At 38.2% G+C, this 17049-nt stretch overlaps 1 protein-coding gene across 5 annotated transcripts in view; it reads right to left on the minus strand.

The window, feature by feature from the left end:
• The window catches only part of LOC6534098 (serine-rich adhesin for platelets), a 112762-nt gene that overhangs the window by 16989 nt on the left and 78724 nt on the right, over positions 1-17049 (minus strand). For 2 of the 5 annotated variants that reach the window (XM_015194956.3, XM_039374541.1), the window contains one exon: positions 8604-8646. The exons of the other annotated variants lie outside the window; for them this stretch is intronic. In XM_015194956.3, coding sequence (XP_015050442.1) covers positions 8604-8628 — 25 coding nt within the window. In that variant the 5' untranslated portion in view covers positions 8629-8646. The remainder of the gene's footprint in view (positions 1-8603; positions 8647-17049) is intronic. 5 annotated transcript variants of the gene reach the window in all.

A 17049-nucleotide genomic window follows, 5' to 3' on the forward strand; every position in this document is an offset into this window, starting at 1 on the left:
AAAAATCATTGTGACATGCGACATCAAGGGAGGAGCTGTCCTTCCCCATCAATTTGCATTCACTGGGGGTTGGCCAAATATCTTGCGAAACTTGTCAAAGTTTATTATCTAAATTGGAGTGTGAGAGTGCCGATTACAACACACGTGGCATTTGCTGATTTTAAAATCTTATAAAAAAAGTTTATGATTGGTAAATGCTAAATCTACATTAAGGATTTAATAACATATTCAAGTAAAATAAGTCTTTCTGGCTTGCTAACTCTATAAAATGCATTCGTTTTGTTTATTATTAAAATATGTAGTAGTTACCTATTTTCTGTATATAAACGAGCAGAATTCTTTTCCCAAATTGTCGGTAACTTAGAAAAGATCGCACCCAAAGTGATATTTTATTTTTGCACCCGATTTCATTCTCAGATCTCAAGCTGCAAAAACAAAGTGGAACACGAGAGTGGAGCTGGAAAAATAAATAGACTCACAATGAGCACATTAACCCCATAAGGCCCCGGACTAACAATGCTGCACTTGACAGTTGCATTTGAATTTATGGTTTTGATATTTAAATAAAACAAACCCAAATACGGAATTCCCCACACAGACAATCTCCTGACCGCGGCGAAAACTTTATATATATTCAAGCTCATTAAGAGTGCGGACTTTTTTTGGGGGAGTTATGCGTCGGATTAGCCATCTAATGGTGGAACCTTAATGGATTAGATTCAAGGCATTCGATTTCCATGATAATCTTCTGTTTTTTCATTCAATAAACATAAACAACTCGCAATCGATCCATAAACATCAATTGAAAACCACTAAAAATCGTTGTACCATAAAAATGCGCAAGGTTTACGACGAACTCAGCACGCAAAAAGAGACATTAAAGTCATAGAAATATTAATAAATTTTTACGGACAAAGCTGGCATAAATTTCAATCAGTTGGTCGAACTGCTAAAGGAACTAAAACCACCATTGCAAATAATTAAATTCAATTTTTTCCTTCTGCTGAAATCGCCCAAAGGAATAAACTCAATAAAAACAATATCGAAAACATAATAAACATAAATTATTGCGGCCATAATTGTACCCTAGCAAAGGGTGTTTATGATTTGGCCTAAAGTTTGTGGTGTTTCTAATAAAATGGGTAATGCTATCAAGTAGATTTTATGGTAATGTAAGATACTTAAGTGAAAAATAAAAATTGTATGCAGATAGTTTAAATTAATTTAAAGCTATTCTGGTTTTTATACTTTTCCAGTACTTATTGCCATTGGCATTTTTTGTTAGTCTTAAATTTACACCAACGAGTAATAAAGCAGTCAATAAGTTTTTCATACATTTTTTTGTGTGGTTTTTTAAAGTTGACCTTTATTAAGCCGACAGCCAGTTGACCAAGTTCACATGGCTGTGATTCTGGCCTGGCTATCATGTATTAGAAAGTAAACACAACTGGATTTGGAATGGGATTTTGGACGAAAAAGAGGGCGTGACGATGGCTAGGACACACCTAAAAAACATCTGTAGATTAAAGTTGTTTTGGGGCCCTCAGTTTTGGGCTGGGTATTATTTCGGCAGAAAGGGGACCTTTTTGGCCAACAAGTGGCATTTGTTTTGCTCACTTTTGATTGTATTTTTGTTTTTAATTAATTTGACTTGTCGGCGGGGTTTTTAATGCTCCCCCTTGTCTGGTTATTTATTTTCTTTAATTAGTCCGATCGTGTTTTTTCTTAGATTTGATTTGATGCATTTGACATTTTGCCAGCGCAGAGATTGGAATTGACGCAATTCGCCAACTTACAAATCGTGTGAAAAAAATGTGGTCAAAAATAACACTATTTTAAACAAACAAACACATATTAAACACTTTTGCAGTACCCAGATTAATTAAATTTTTTCATTTTTATTTTTTCTTGTATCAACATTATGTTAATCAAATATTAATCAATCAAAGGAAAAGCAACAATTACCTTGTTAATAAAATTCCACCACTATTAACCACACAAATTGCACCAATATGATCCCTTAAATGATTAATAAAAATAGTTCCGGACATATTTTTCGTCATTTGTGAATAATTTAAAGAGGCAAACATGCATAAATACACGCGTAATTATGAAAAAATAATAGCAAACAATAAAACTCTGTTTGGGTATGCTATCTGAGGCCAAAGAAACAATTGCCAACCGATTTCGGATGAATTATTAAGTTCTGAAATTATTGGGCTGGGTTGGCCCACGAATGATTCGAATCGCGTTACTGAGAATTTCTTTTTGTCTAGCTCTCTTTTCAATTATCTAAATTAAAAAATTCCCCAGCCATGTTTCGCTCACTTCATTTATTTTATATTATTGTGCAGTTTTTTATAGTTGTTTGCCAATTTGTAACACTCCAGACACACATTTCATGGCAGCTGATTGCTTTTGCCGTTTCACTTTGGCAAGGTCGCCGGCGATGCAAAGATACAGATACTTCGCGCACTCACCAGATACATATAGAGATACTCATGCTCTCGGAACTCCGTTGACAAATGAGCTTGTAAGTCGCAAGTTGTACCGATAGCTCAGGCATTTTATCAATGGATCGTTATCGTTCATAGGTTCAGGTGGCTGTTTTGCGACCTTGAGGGGAGATTTGTCATCAGCTTTTGTGTCGATGTTTAATTGACATTCGATCAGGGTTAATGTCAAAATTGAAATCTATAGAGGGCTGTGAATGAGTTTGGTTTATGATTCGTTGAGATTTATGGCAATTATCAGAGTAAAGCGACTTTAAGAAGTAAAGCTTGTTTTAAAGTACTGCTTGTAATTAAACTTTATTGCAAATGATGGGGAATAATGTTTACAGGAAATTTGTGTAACAAAATTAAGTCAACGATAATTGGAAAATAAAATATGTCAATGGTTTTACCTTGGGATCTCTTAAATTTCCCAATTAAAAGAGCCATACATATATAAGATTTCCTCATCGCATTGAGTTTTCCCCATCCAGCTATACAAAAATGCAAATGCGAAAAGATAAATTTTATATTTACTTGTCACTCAACGGGGATCGTGATTAAAGGTGCGAAAAGGTGACGTTTCCCCCACTGATACTCGAAGTAATAAAATCCAAAATTTGCATTTAAATCAAAAACCGAAGTGAAGCCACACACAGCGCCTTGCCAAGAGGGTCCCAACCTTTGGGCATCGACAATTTGGAGGCTCATAAATTATAGTTTTGCCTAATTTCTAAGCGCCGGCATTGCACTCACTCACTCACTTACACATACAATCGCATAAATCAAGTTTAGCATAAAAACTACATAATTCACTAAAATGTCAAGTTTCGAGTGCGGCGTATCCTGTTGAGGTGGTAAAAACGGTAAGGAAAATAAAAAATTGGTAGCCCTCTTGGAGGTCTCTTCACGTCACTCAATAGCAAAGAAGCTGACAGAGAAAAAATAGTCTGTATATTATTCATTATTATTTGTATAAATTCAAAGAGAGTATAGAGTGTATTCTGAAGACAACTCAGTATTAGGGATGCCGATTTTGTTACTGCTTTAGTAGATAGTATTTTTTCAAGTGCATTAGCAGTTGGAGGTGGCTGAAGGTATTGCAGAAACATTTTCTCTGAGACTTTGGCGGGTCACGATTTATCATCATTTGACAAAAAGGGAAACAGAGCGAGAGAGCCGTAGATAGAGCGGTAAGCGATATTTTCGGCTTGCCAGTTTTCCCTGTTTTCCAGTATTTTTCCATTTTCCTATTGTTAGCTGCAACTCGCGGCGGTGTTTCAAACGGAGTGCAAAGGGAATTCGAAGCCAGGGAAACTTCTCTTGTAGCTGCTGACACTTAACGTGTCATTTGAACATTTTATTAGACTTGACAATGAACTTTTGAACTAAAAGGGGCGCGGGTCAGAGCCAAACATTTACATGGCGGGTGGCTAAACCAAAAAAAAAAAACAGGGCTAATGGAAAAAACGCAACAAGACACACAGTTAAGCCTCAACTTTCACATTAACTATTTGACGGAAGAACAGAAGCTGCCGACATTGTGGGAAAACTAGAAAAGCGAATTTCGTTGGACTAAGTAAAAACGAAATACTCTATTCATTAACTGAAATATTTTAGTTATATCGATTGCTCAAATTCTTTATGTCTTTTTACGGAAAATATATTGGAGAATTCTGCAGTTCAGCTAACTCGGCTAAGTAACTAACTTTCTGCGCTCACCGCAACATAATTAAAACCACTTGGCAGCCTAAATAACCTTTATTTAAATCCACTTCATAGCCCCCCTTCCGTTTCCATCCTCTCACCCACATTACCTACATACTCCAGTAGCTCTCCAATCCAATCAGTAGCCAATAGATACACCCACCGAGGGGCAATAACAAAGCAAACACAAAATAAAGATCACCCACACTCCCAGTCTCGAGTGCTCAGTGAGAACCCGAAACAAGGCCCGTTTAGGCCATTTATCAGGCAAACGTTTACATTTCTATTTCAACGGTTTTTAAATGTTAGCCACAAAGTGGTTGGCACACAGGAAGAAATGCTTTGCAGCCTCATTGAAATATATACTAACACCTAAACTATATCTTTTGATATTTAAACTATTTTTAAACCCTTTAACAACTTAATTCCTAACTCTGTCTTCTGTTCACCCTTAAATACCTTGTATTTAACATGCAATTTAAAAACTCATTTTTAAGCCCTAATTTATTAGTTAGTGTTTGTTTTTGTCACTGTTTTTGGATGCCCCTACAATTTATCGAGGGCAGCAAACATTTCTCAATGTTCGATGTTCGCTGGGTTTCTTGGCCTTTTCCTCGACTCTCCACTCGGATCGAAATAAATCTTATCAAATTAAGTCGAGACAACAAGCGGAGAACTGTAAAATCGTAGGCGTGAGTTAGTCGCACCAAATCGAACTAGTAGGTGTGAAAGAGACGGGGCGATGCGGCTAGAGAGAGAGGGAAGGTGAGTGGGCGTTTATCTGAGGGCTTGTCGAGGTTTGTTTCAGTTGTTTTCCTGTTAACTGGGCTTGGGTCTCATTTTGGGATTGGGCAATTGAGTTGACCAACTTAAGTGTGTTGCCCTGGCAAAACCAAAACAAAAAAAAAAAAACAACAGCCGAAATAAAATAAAACACGTAAAAAATTGGGCAAATTAATTAAGCCATTTCAACAATTTTGCTTTGCACATGAAATTGCCAGCAAATTAAATTGTTTAAATATAATTTTGTTGCAAACCGAAAACTCTTTTTTCCTTTTCAGGAAGAAGGTTGCCAAATACCTTACACTATTTATCTAACAATTCGATTCACGTTTTGTCGTTATGGAAAATAAGTACGTATATATACGTTTTCGATCAGGAAGCAAAGTAAAGGGCCCCAGACATCGTCGCATCTCCAATTACAGTGGTCCACATACCGAGTGGCTTAAAAAATGTGATGAAAAAATGTGGAGAAATAATAACCGGCAAGAAAACGAGGCAGACAGTGGAAAAAACGAAATGAAATGAAATGAAAAGAAAAAGTTTTGCCTTGCGGCTGGCAAAAATATTTGACAACAACAACCGAGCCGACTGATCGATCAAATTTCGTCTGCGGGGCAATCAATGGAAGATCATACGGAACGAAGAGTTTAAGTTAATGGGTTAAGAGTTATTTTGGTCAAATTTGTGACACACTTCGTTGACACGAATTTTTTGTGCCTCTGCGGATTTCACTGGCCTTTTATCGCTTTTGTTTTGTCGCACAAGAATTTTTTTGTACTGCTCGCCTTTCAGCCGGGTGAGAATCTTAGGATTATAGTAGGGTTAAGAGGCTTACCTAAAACTAATATCAGTTTCACATTTCACAAACATTTAATACTTGTTTTGTATATACTATAGATTTTGGTATCTCATTAGTTGGCTTACTCATTGGAAATAAATCAAAATCTGAATAGCTGGAATATAAAGTCTCTTAAAGTGGCTTTTAATCGGCTTATTCATTTTATTTTAAGATATAAATATATGTATTGCAATTATACGCTGTGCATTATATATTTTGGACAATATTATTGATTCGGCTACCAAGTAATTAGCTTATGCAACAAACCAATAATATTATTGCATCTGTGCGCCTGCGAAGCAGATAACAATTATAATTAAGGCAATTTCGAGTATCTCTTAGCTCCGAAACCACCTAATCTGCATTCACAGATAAACATATCTTGCACCAGTCGTGTGCAATAAACCCATCGATAACTTTCTCGATTCAAAGCCAGACAAAACAACTGCAACCAATTAATTTGTCATAACCGAAAAATCGCCCCAAATCGTTTCTTTCCTCACAATTACGTTGTTAAAGCTGGTCCGAGAAAAAGATATCGGGCGAGTGATAACTATGCAAACCACCATTGTCGGTCCCTCCCCCTTTTGGTTTTTCTTTAGAGAAAAGTAAGCACCCACAACGCTCACTTGTCCAACAATTATAAATAACAACAGAAATTATAATGCACAGAGTCTTCAAATCGAATCGAAAGGAAAACGCAAATGCAAACGCAAACGAAGGAAATGCAACAATTGCAGGGGCCTCCCGATTTCGACTTCAACTTTGAATTTGGACTCGGTTTTGAATCTTGAATCGCGGCGGCTTCGAAGAGCAAATTGCATAATTATTGCTACAAATGAAGCTGAGAAAGTGGTACCGTTTGAATCGTGATAAAGCGATAATTTTCCCCCTCACCACCCGCCGAAAAGAGCCAATGAAAATGCATTTCACTTTTCAGGTTAACAAACAAAACAAAGCCGACTGTGTTATTATGAAATCTCGACAGTCAAACTATAAAAAAAGCAAAACAACAGAAATCGCCCACGCGAAAATAGCTATAAATTCAAAGATGCAAAAAGATGCAATTTTTGGTTGGTTTTTTGCCAATATTCAAGTACGAGTTCAAAGTTTGCGATTCATTTTAAATCATTTTATTTTCACTGTCGACTTGTCTTCTTCGTTTCTTCGTCATTGCCTTTTATTGCATTTTCATGCAGCGGAAAAGTAGGAAACAAATGAGGAAAGTGATACCAGCACGAGCTTTGTGGCTACTCATCCTTATAAATGGTCTTTTCAGTTTCGGTTTCATCTCGAATATGGCTAATCATTGTGGGAGTTTCTGGCGGATAGGGGAGGCAATCAAAGTTTAAGCTGTCGGAAACTTGTTTGCACTTTTGACAAGCTTTGGGGCAATGAAAGGTAACATGCCCATCACCTCGGGGCTAATTAAAACATATGCCACGCCCCCCCCAAAAACCTGGTAAGGAAGTTCCAGCCCCCGTTGACGTGGCTAATGTTAGCATAACAACTTATTCAGCATTATGCAATTCTGGTCAATAACCTAGTTAAATAACTCATAATGTGCATAAATGGTTTTGGAATCAAGCTGCTTTTGATCCACAATCATTTAAATTGGTTGATAGTTTATATTTTCCCACTTTAAATGCGAGTTCAACCAAAGACTTTAAGTTCGTTAAGCATTACTATGGAGCCTGTTGAGGATTGGCAACTGGAAAAGCTCAAGAGGGCCGCCACAGAAAGCGGCTTAATGTGCAGCTTAAGTAGTGGCAATTTGTCCTGCTGCTGCGCAGGTAATTATTTTTTTCCGTGTGGAGGATTTCTCACAGTAGCTGCATACTTATGAAGGGAGAATCGCCATGGCAATTGTGTATTTTTTTGCTGTTTACCTTCTTTTCGGCTACTGTTTTAAATGCCCCCAGGGTAAAAACGGTGAAAAAAGCGTGTTAATCCCGCCCAGCGGTTATTGAGGCAACCCAGTTAAAGCTCGCCCACTCTCGATTTTTCGCCGCCCGTGGCTGGGATTAAGTTTCATTATTTTCAGCTTAATTATTTTACAAGCAAAAATTAAAAAGCGTGAAAAAAGCTTATCAACTTGCTGTTTTTTCTCTGGTATGCTGATAGTTTCAGTTTTTGTTCTCTATGCAGCTCCATGCTGAAAAAAGCTGTGAAACAAGTTGGCTTATACCTTTACATTTTGGCCTAATCAAAGTAGTGGTAATTAATAGGTAATTTAATGCCTTTCATACGGATCTAGAAACTGAAGGGAAAATGTCGAATATTGAAACAATGTAATCAGCTGTTATTGAATATTCAGTGTTCGAAGTATTCAGTTTGGGATTACGCCGAACTGCACCACTTAATAGATCCTTTTGTGCAGTGTAAGGGTCTGATCGCGAGATGGAGGTGCCTATAAATAGACGCTGGTTGCTATTCGCGAGTGTGTGTACATGCAGGTTCCTTGGAAAAATGCTGTCTAGGACAAGTTGCAAAAATCCCTCAATAGTGTGTGTGGGTGGAAGGGGAGAGGAGAAGAGAAGAACTTCGCAGAGGATCGACGTTTTTCGAGCGGGAATTCGATCCCATGCATCATAGACAGATGCTGTTAAATTGATAGCGTGCCTTCTTTTTTTAGCTGTTGCGTGTCTAGGATTTTTTTTCAAGCAGCGGAGTGATGAAAAAACTTAGGTCGCTGAATGCTCAAGGTGTGGTTTTCTAAGAGATTGTAACCTGGCTTGGTAGTCCATCGAAAATTTCTATGTCTGTACATTTTATTAACTCACCCCTGTAGCGGTTTATTCTGAGCATTTTGAAATGTTAAATTACCTGAAAAGAAATAAAAGAAAATTACCAATTATTAAATTGAACAATGCTTTACATATAATATAAATATCCTATATTTCAAGTAATAAAAAATACTATAAAAAAGGTTTTTGTTTTGAATAGATGCTGTGCAAATGCAGTTAATATTTTTATTGAGTTCTTTGCAAAGTCCATCTCAATCGATATTCAGACATGCCCAGCTATCGAGTGCAGCTGGCAGACCTAATCTTAAGGAAAACGTCACTTGTCCATTGGATCCGCGATGTGTTTTCCTTCAATAAAGGTCTAGGTCGCAGAGTCTGCAGGCGCCCACTGAAACCAAGAGGCGGAGATCTGGAGAGGAAGGGGCCAGAGATCGGGGACTGTGGTTCTATGGCGATAAGAGAAAATTCCTTTTATTGAGTTCCCTTTTCCACGGGCCTTTTCCTTTGTGTTTGCTGATTACCCAGGGGATTGTGCTTGAGTTTCAATGGGTGCGGCAATGGTTGCAATTGCAAAAATGCCAATAAATTTTTTTTTAATTTCTCTTATCCTACAAAAGTTACTGGGGCCCACACGTTGCATAACTCCAGCCCCAGCCATGAAACCCCATCGAAATCAATCAAAATGAAGAGCTGTACCTCAAAAAACTCATAGCGCCGCGACTCGTCTTCGGATCAGCTCATCAATTTGATCACCACCGCTGCTTTAATTATTGACAATTTATCAATCTAACGGCGAGTGTTATACAATTGAAAACCCTTCAGTCACTTTCTTTTTTTTTCCCCCTCTCTTTATCTTCTTCTCACCCTTTTCCATTGCCAAAAATTTGTGTGCCGCTTTGTTTTCGTGAATTGAGTGCAATTTATTTTAATATTTTTTAAATAAATAAATAATGCGGGCCGCGGTTGTTTGGCAGTGAAAATGAATTGGAAATTTCTTTTATCATTTGCTCATAATTAATTACTTAACATTAGCAACGGCGCTGGACGAGATTGGTGGCAATTCGTATTCGCTTTTTGTTCGTGATCTTTTCAATTTTTTAGCTCGCGGTGATTATTTTGCCTATTTGCCTTTGCGGAATTCATTAAATTTAAAATACGACAAACTTTTGAGCTGTACCTTAGTGGAGTGAAAATTGAACTGCAAAGTGTAGATTAAATGCGAAATTCGGAGAAAGGAATGTGGAACTGCTTTTTATATGAAGCTGGCACGCTATAACATCATAATTGTTGTAGAGCAGGCAAAATGTGGCTTATTCTAGGGAAAATTCTAAAAATAATATCGCTGCATCGGAAATCGTATTTTAATGTAGTGGGATATGGCAATCCACATACAAGTTTTACAACGCTTTGGTTTCTGGAAATAGTTGATGCAGAATAGTGATGCAAAGTAAATTTACAAGTTAATTACTTGCATTTCTTAATGTCTGATCATAACTTCTGCTCCATTACATCGCTCTCCATTATCTACATGTTCTTAATCTTTAATCGATTTCAAAAACGTCTTTCTTATCCCAGGATGAACTTCTAATTATCGATACTTAAGAAGAGGTTCATCATCGCCTTGCCTGGCTTTCCTCACTCCACCACATCGATGGCTGAATATTATCGCTATTTATAAGACACTCTGCCAGTTGATTCCTCCTCGTCTTTGTGTATCCCACGAATGGCGGCATTTCGCTGATCCCCTATCGAGGCTAATTCAGTTCAAAATGCCGCTCAGCAATATTTGGTCATAATATTTAATGATATCGAATCCCCTGCCGCGTTACGAGAGTTCCTGCCCCCCTCTTGGTCTTCTCCACCAAAGAGAGACTCCTCTTTCTTGGCGATTCGCTGTGCATGTGAAAATTATATGCATTATTAGATATTATTTCAGGCGATCGAGAAAGCAAAAACTAAAAACCTGCCACATGCAACGAGATTTCTTCGGCTTCTTCTCCTTGTTGCATACATCTAACTAACGGTAAGTTGCAACAAAAGCCAGAGGAAGACAAAACAAACATGTGTAAGCCGCTGCTAAGCAGCCTGACGATCTGTTCGAAACTCCCCATAGTACCCCCCATTTTCCAGCCCCCCGCCAACGATCTCCTTTAAAGTTGCCCAGCAAGATCTTGAACCTGTCGTCATGACTTGGCCAAAGTCAAGCTAGAAGATACAACAAAAACAGTACGGGCACCGCAACAAACACGTGATTTAGTTCCTGTCGCTGCTGCGGCAAACTTGTTGTCCCCACAAGCACACACAAGCACACTCGCAAAAAATCTATAGAAACACACTCAGCAGGAGTTACTCCCCCCGAGCCCACAGCCCGCCCCCCTCAGCCCCTCAGCCGATCTATCCACTGCTGTACTGGATTGTGTTTTATGCATATATGCAATAGGCACTTTTCAGCGGTGGTCAAAGCTGCACTGAGAGAAATTATGAGGGTTGGTTTCGGAAATATACATTTTATTAAGTTTAAAACACATAATACAGAATGAAATCAAATGAGTCTCTGTGTTTTATAAACCCCAATCCAAGGTAAAAATAATTTTCAAGATTTTAATAGATATACAAAAGTATGCTTCCCCACTAACTTTAATTAATAAATGGAGAGTAAGTTTAGTATATTTAAATTTCCATATACTCTGATTACATTTTTTCCCAAGTGCATTTGGATTTGCCTTTATTCCTTTTGGCCATGGCTTAGCGTGCCTTATCTTTGGCTTAAATAAATTTAACGCTCGTGTATTTCTTTTCAACGCTTCACCCATGGCACACCACCCCTCCCACCCCCACCAACCTTCCCGATCCCCCAAAAATCTCCACCATTTGCCGGGAAAACGGCGACGACACACTGCCCAACTCCAAATGTCCTCAGTTGCCACACATTGCGGCCATATTGCAAATGTTGCAAATGCAACTCCCCCTTTGGAAACGCAGTTTGGGATTTGTTTGCATCTTGTTTCGGGTTTGCTTCTTCTCAATTTATGGCCACATTAATATAATTTACAGCTAATAAAAAATGCAACGAACTCCGCTCACCCACAACTTTGAAAAAGAGTATTATAAACATAAGAGCTGGGAAAGTTTATTAAACTTTGCCTCACTTTTACCAATTGATGGCTTATTGATTTTGGTTCGACTTCCGTTTTGTTTGAGTTGGTTTATTTCGTTGGCTTTCAGCCGCTTCAATATTTTTATTATTTATCAAGTATTTGACTTGGCACTTGAGAAGTTTCGAAGATTTTATTGGGGATCTCGTTTTTCTGCCAGTTGAAAATTGTTAAAGTGAAACGTGGGGAAAAAGTTTGTGAAAATACAGTTTATGAAATACAGCAAATGGAATAAAAATGGTTTCGAAAAAGCTTAAATGCAACCTTTGAATTTTTGAATGCAAATCTATTTCAACATTTTTCGTGCATCTTTTTGCCATTACCGTTAGTTGTCCATGAACTTCATCGAACCTTTCCGCGTACATTTTCCAGGCCAAGCATTACAAATCTTTTACCATCAGCATCCCACAAAAATGAACTTAACAAAAAACTCGAAAAACCTCGAAAAAACTCTACTTGAGCAGCGAACAAACAAAAAACGTTCATCATTGAATGATCCACACCTCACCCTCCATTTTTTTTGTTTGGCAACTTTCTACAATTTTTTGTTGTGGAGCTTCTTCTACTCCTTTTGGTTGCTTGAATAAAAATTGCGCAATATTATTTAACAGCAGCAACGGCGTTTGCTGCAACAATGCAATTGATTTTCCCTTTAAAAAGAGAAGCTTTGCAGCAATTACAACGGTACTTGAAGAATCGGTAAGCGATGCGGCATTGCGAGGGAGGGAGATGGCGAATATAAAAAGATTCTTCAAGCAACAGCAAACAAAATGCTTAACAAAGGTCACAACATTGACATTGAAGAAGAAAGATGGGGAAGGGAGTGGGGGGCTGGGAGGAAGTGGGGAAGGGGAAGAATGTGTGGAGAATTGCCAGCCTGCAAGAATTCAAGAAGAGAAGATTGCGGAAGAGAGACAGCTTTACTTTTGGTTAACTGCTGTTTAATATGCAATTACGGGCTAAAGATCTTTTCTTGTTTGACAATCGACATCCCCACCTATTTTTTTCTCTCTCTCTCTCTCTAAAAACGATGTTTTACCGTTGCTTGGGCCATTAAAGAGAGGGAGACGGGAGATAGAGATGTTTAGAAAAGTGATGCCTAAATAGGGGAAGGTTGTAACGTTTAAATTTAAATTATACGATGACAAACGAAAAGAATTTTCTTCGATGTGTCAAAAGTTTGGAGAAGGCTTTTCTTTCATTTTTTTTTTCACCCCACAAATCAATCAATTTCTGTCAGAATTCTTCTTTGCGTCACACATAATTATGCTGTAATTGATATTTTTCTTGGGCTCAGCACCTTCCGCCCTCTTCCCCTTAACCTTTCGCGCCTTCTCGCTCTGGCTTGCTTTCTTCAAATTCTTTCTCTTTTTGGGCAGGCGTCGCAGGTTTTCAAAAGAAATCAAAATTTGTAACGCCTTTTGATGGGTGCGTTTTTGGTGTTGCCGCCTTTATGCTTTTTAGGGGGGGCATATACATATATGGGGTATGGGGGTAAAGGATGGGGTTTGTGGTTTTGGGGGCACTTAGTTTGCATAGAGAACACTTCTCTTCTTTTCCCCATAAATACCGTTAAGTGATTGTTCGAGGGAGTTGGGAAGTCAATCTTGGAAATGCTTTTCGTCAGCTCATGTCAAATATTAGATGGAGGAATCGATTTTGGGGCTGGGGGGCTGGATAATGTAAAACCGTTATGACATTTGATCGAAATATTCTGTGGATAACTTTTTATGTATTCCCAGAACTGAGAAAAGTTCAGAAAAGGAGATCCAGAAAGGCATAAGAGTTTCTCTGGCTTGAAGGAAGTAGTACTCTTAAAAAATTAAGGTATGAATAATAATTTAGTAATAATATAAGGAAGGTGACTATATACATATATACGCCAAAAACTTCAGAAAGAACAACATTATGACTGACTTCCCAACCCCTTTTTCCATTCCGTTAGTTTCGCCTTATCATTTCCATCCGGCTCAGTCGACTGTAAAACATTCTAAATGATCTTACACAACGCAACCGCCAAACTACGATATAATAAGATTACCAACCAAGTTTGTCACATCCCACAAAAAAACATAAATCATTTCCTGCTCACAATTCTACCAGTTACCAAATGAAGGGGTTGGGTAGAAACGTTAACCAACATTTTTGGGAGTTTTACACGAAGCTTGATGCAGTTTATTTTCCCTTTTTTTGGGTTTGCCTTAACACTTTTCCCGTCATTCACACGACCTTTCAACTTATGACTTTCCCAGTTGGCTGCTGCGGCGACCAGTCCCAAACCCGAAGGTCGTGACTGACTCCCACAAAATGAGCAACGGAAAACAGGGAGAAAAGCTCATTTTAATGATCTATCATTCCCAAATGATGTCCATTTCGGAGGTGTTAAAGATGCCCCAAAGACAGCCATTCGGGAGATTCTTGGGGGGAAACTTTCACTTTTGGATAAACGATATTTCGTGGCAGGGTGTTGTGCCTGTGATTAAGCTGCACTTTTGATTTATATGAACTTTTGCCTCGGTTATAAATCGATATATATTAAAACCGAAATTGGTTCTTTACTTATTAAAAAAAACTTAAAGTATTTCATAAAAGCTCATTTATCTTCATTTTTATCATGTTAAAATATTTTTATAAAATATCTGTGAGTGGGCATAACTAACGCAATACATGTACTCCAAAGTGAATAGAACTTCGTTAGTTTTCTGACCGACTTTGCCTATGAGGAAACAACATTCATGTCATATTTATCTGTCCAATTTAATTTTGATTTATTTTTCAAGTAGCGCAATCCGAGTCAATATCAAAGCTCTCGAACGCACTCCTCAACTATAAATAGTTTTGACATTTTGCCACCAGAAATACGATACAACAAATGGCAAAAGCGAAAAATAACTTTTCAAATAACTTCAAGGCTGATCAACCGACTTGGGACAAGAGATACAAGCGAGCCAAGTATAATTTCAAAAATATTTATCTTTAAGAAAAATTAACTTAAACTTTGGAGCTGTCATGTGTGGCGGTGTGTCATTAACCCTCGGCTGCCGGGGCTGCCCAAATGTCACCCTGACAGTTGCAAATTGTCAACTGTTCCTTTCCAGCTAATTACAAAGCTAACATTTTGACATTTGTCTTTGACAGTTCGTGTGGATCGCGGGGGACTGGACTCAGGAACTGGTGGGAATTGGGGATTGGGATTGAATAAATACTAGATATAGGTTGGGTCCCTTTTATGGGATAACTGTGGAGAGATCTGGTTATCGAGTGCTTCTCGCTGCCTGTTTGTTTTCCTAGCTACTGGTTCCAGTTTCTACCGCTTTTCCAGCCCAACTCCCCTCAAGTGTTGACAGTTTTTCTTGTTTTGTAATTTTCCATAATGAATGCATTATGCATTATTTTTTCCTTACCATTTTTCCTGCTGCTTTTGTTTGTCATGCTGTTAGAACCGAATCGAGTTGGGTTCGAATTATTGTTTTATTTGCTTGGTCATGTTTAAGGCGTAGCCTGGCTAACAAATTGAGTCTAATGATGGATAACACACCGAATTGACCACTGACATCGAATGGGAAACTATGTATATGACTCCCCTTAAGAAGATACAAACCACAGAAATCGAAGCAACAGAACTCGCCTGCACTTGAAGTATTGGAAACAATTTAAGAGATACTTTCTTCGACCTCTGCTGTTGTTGTGGTCATTGACTCTACAAGAGGAGCTTTATGTGAAAATGTAAACAAATTGATTGGGAAAATTTGGGACACGCAGGAGCATTTTTTCTTCTTTTAAAATATCCAGTTTTTTAATGTAGTATTAATTTTATCAGAAGAAGTTCATTCAATTAATATAACAAAGTTTATTTGTCCCATTTTCTGACTTTTTATACCTTTTTAAAAGTTACGATACAACATAACTCTGAAAATATATTTATAATCACCTATTATTCCCTACAACATATGGTACGAAGTTCCGTTGGTGCTTCCTATAAATCTCTGTTCACGCTGATTGATGCTGATCCCCAACACTATACTCCAACTCTAATCAACAACAATTAAAATCAATTAAAACGAATGCAAACAAACAAGCAACCAGTCTGTCTCTTTCTTCTTCCGGGTCCCGTAGTGTCCTCTTCTCCCTCTTTTTCCTCTATGGAGCTGCCAAATCAGTGGCGCGCCTCGTTTGACATTTCTATTATGTCAGTCAGTAAGTCAATTGTGCAAAGTGCAACTCTGTGCGCCGCTGGAAGCGAAGTTTTCGCAATTAAAAATTCTAAACAGGCACTCGGCACTATGCCGCCCCCTTATTTTCCCCAATCCACTTTATCCGTTCACGTATGAGTTCCCTCCCCCAAAGTAAGTGAATGACCAGCCAAAGAAGCGCCAGACCACAAAGGGAATCGAGGCGTCAATCTTTGAAATACAGTAGCCGTAGCTGCAAATGGAATATGGGCGAAAAGATACTCCATACCCGCAACACACTCTTTTCCTTCTTCAGCCTCATACTGGGGCTTTAATGTGCGGTAATTATGAAAAGTAAACTTACAAACCGAGGGGCACAAGTGGTGGAGGGAAAAGCATGAAATAATCACTGGTCTTCAAATTAGCTACGGCTTCAAGCCCGACTGAAGGTCGTCGGCATTGAGCAGTAGCCTAGATGCAAACCTTTCAGCAAACAAGTGAAATCTGTACTCCAAAGGATATATAATTAGGCGTTATTTTGACCAGACACCTCCCTTACTTAAGATATTTTGTAAATGTGCTATACAATTTCTGTATAGTATACTTTTTTGACATTTTAACTTGTTATTCCATGACATTCCTCGACTTTATGTTTTTTTTTAATATTTCTCCTTCTTTTGCCTGCCACACATAAATAATTCCGAACGTCAGCTCTTTGACAGCAGCAACTAGTGAGAAAGAGTCTGAGGGAAACAGAAAATTCTGGTGTGACTTTTCTGACAGCTGCCCACAAGTGGGCGAACAGGGGTTAAGGGGGTTGGGTTTGGGTGCACTGTGTGCTTTTTGCATAAATGCATAAAAATTGTTTGCCATTGTTTGCCATGCAGTTTTCTTTCCTCTTTTTTTTGTCTGAGTTCGGGTTCCGTTGGAGCTGTCAAAATATTGAGCTGTCTCTCTTTTTCGGGGGATATTTCTATAGAATTGCAACGGTCAGTATTTATTTTATGTGGTCGATTTCTGGTTTGGAAGTGTTTTATAGCGCAGACAGGATATATCTTTGAAATTGAAAAATGTAAACCGGCCAGGCTTGGGAAATGGGAACAGTTTGCAAGTGGTAAAAATTGTGGCACAAGAATAAGTTATTACAGTTGGTAT

Source organism: Drosophila yakuba, chromosome 3L (genome assembly GCF_016746365.2).
Source record: "Drosophila yakuba strain Tai18E2 chromosome 3L, Prin_Dyak_Tai18E2_2.1, whole genome shotgun sequence".
Classification (NCBI taxonomy): domain Eukaryota; kingdom Metazoa; phylum Arthropoda; class Insecta; order Diptera; family Drosophilidae; genus Drosophila; species Drosophila yakuba.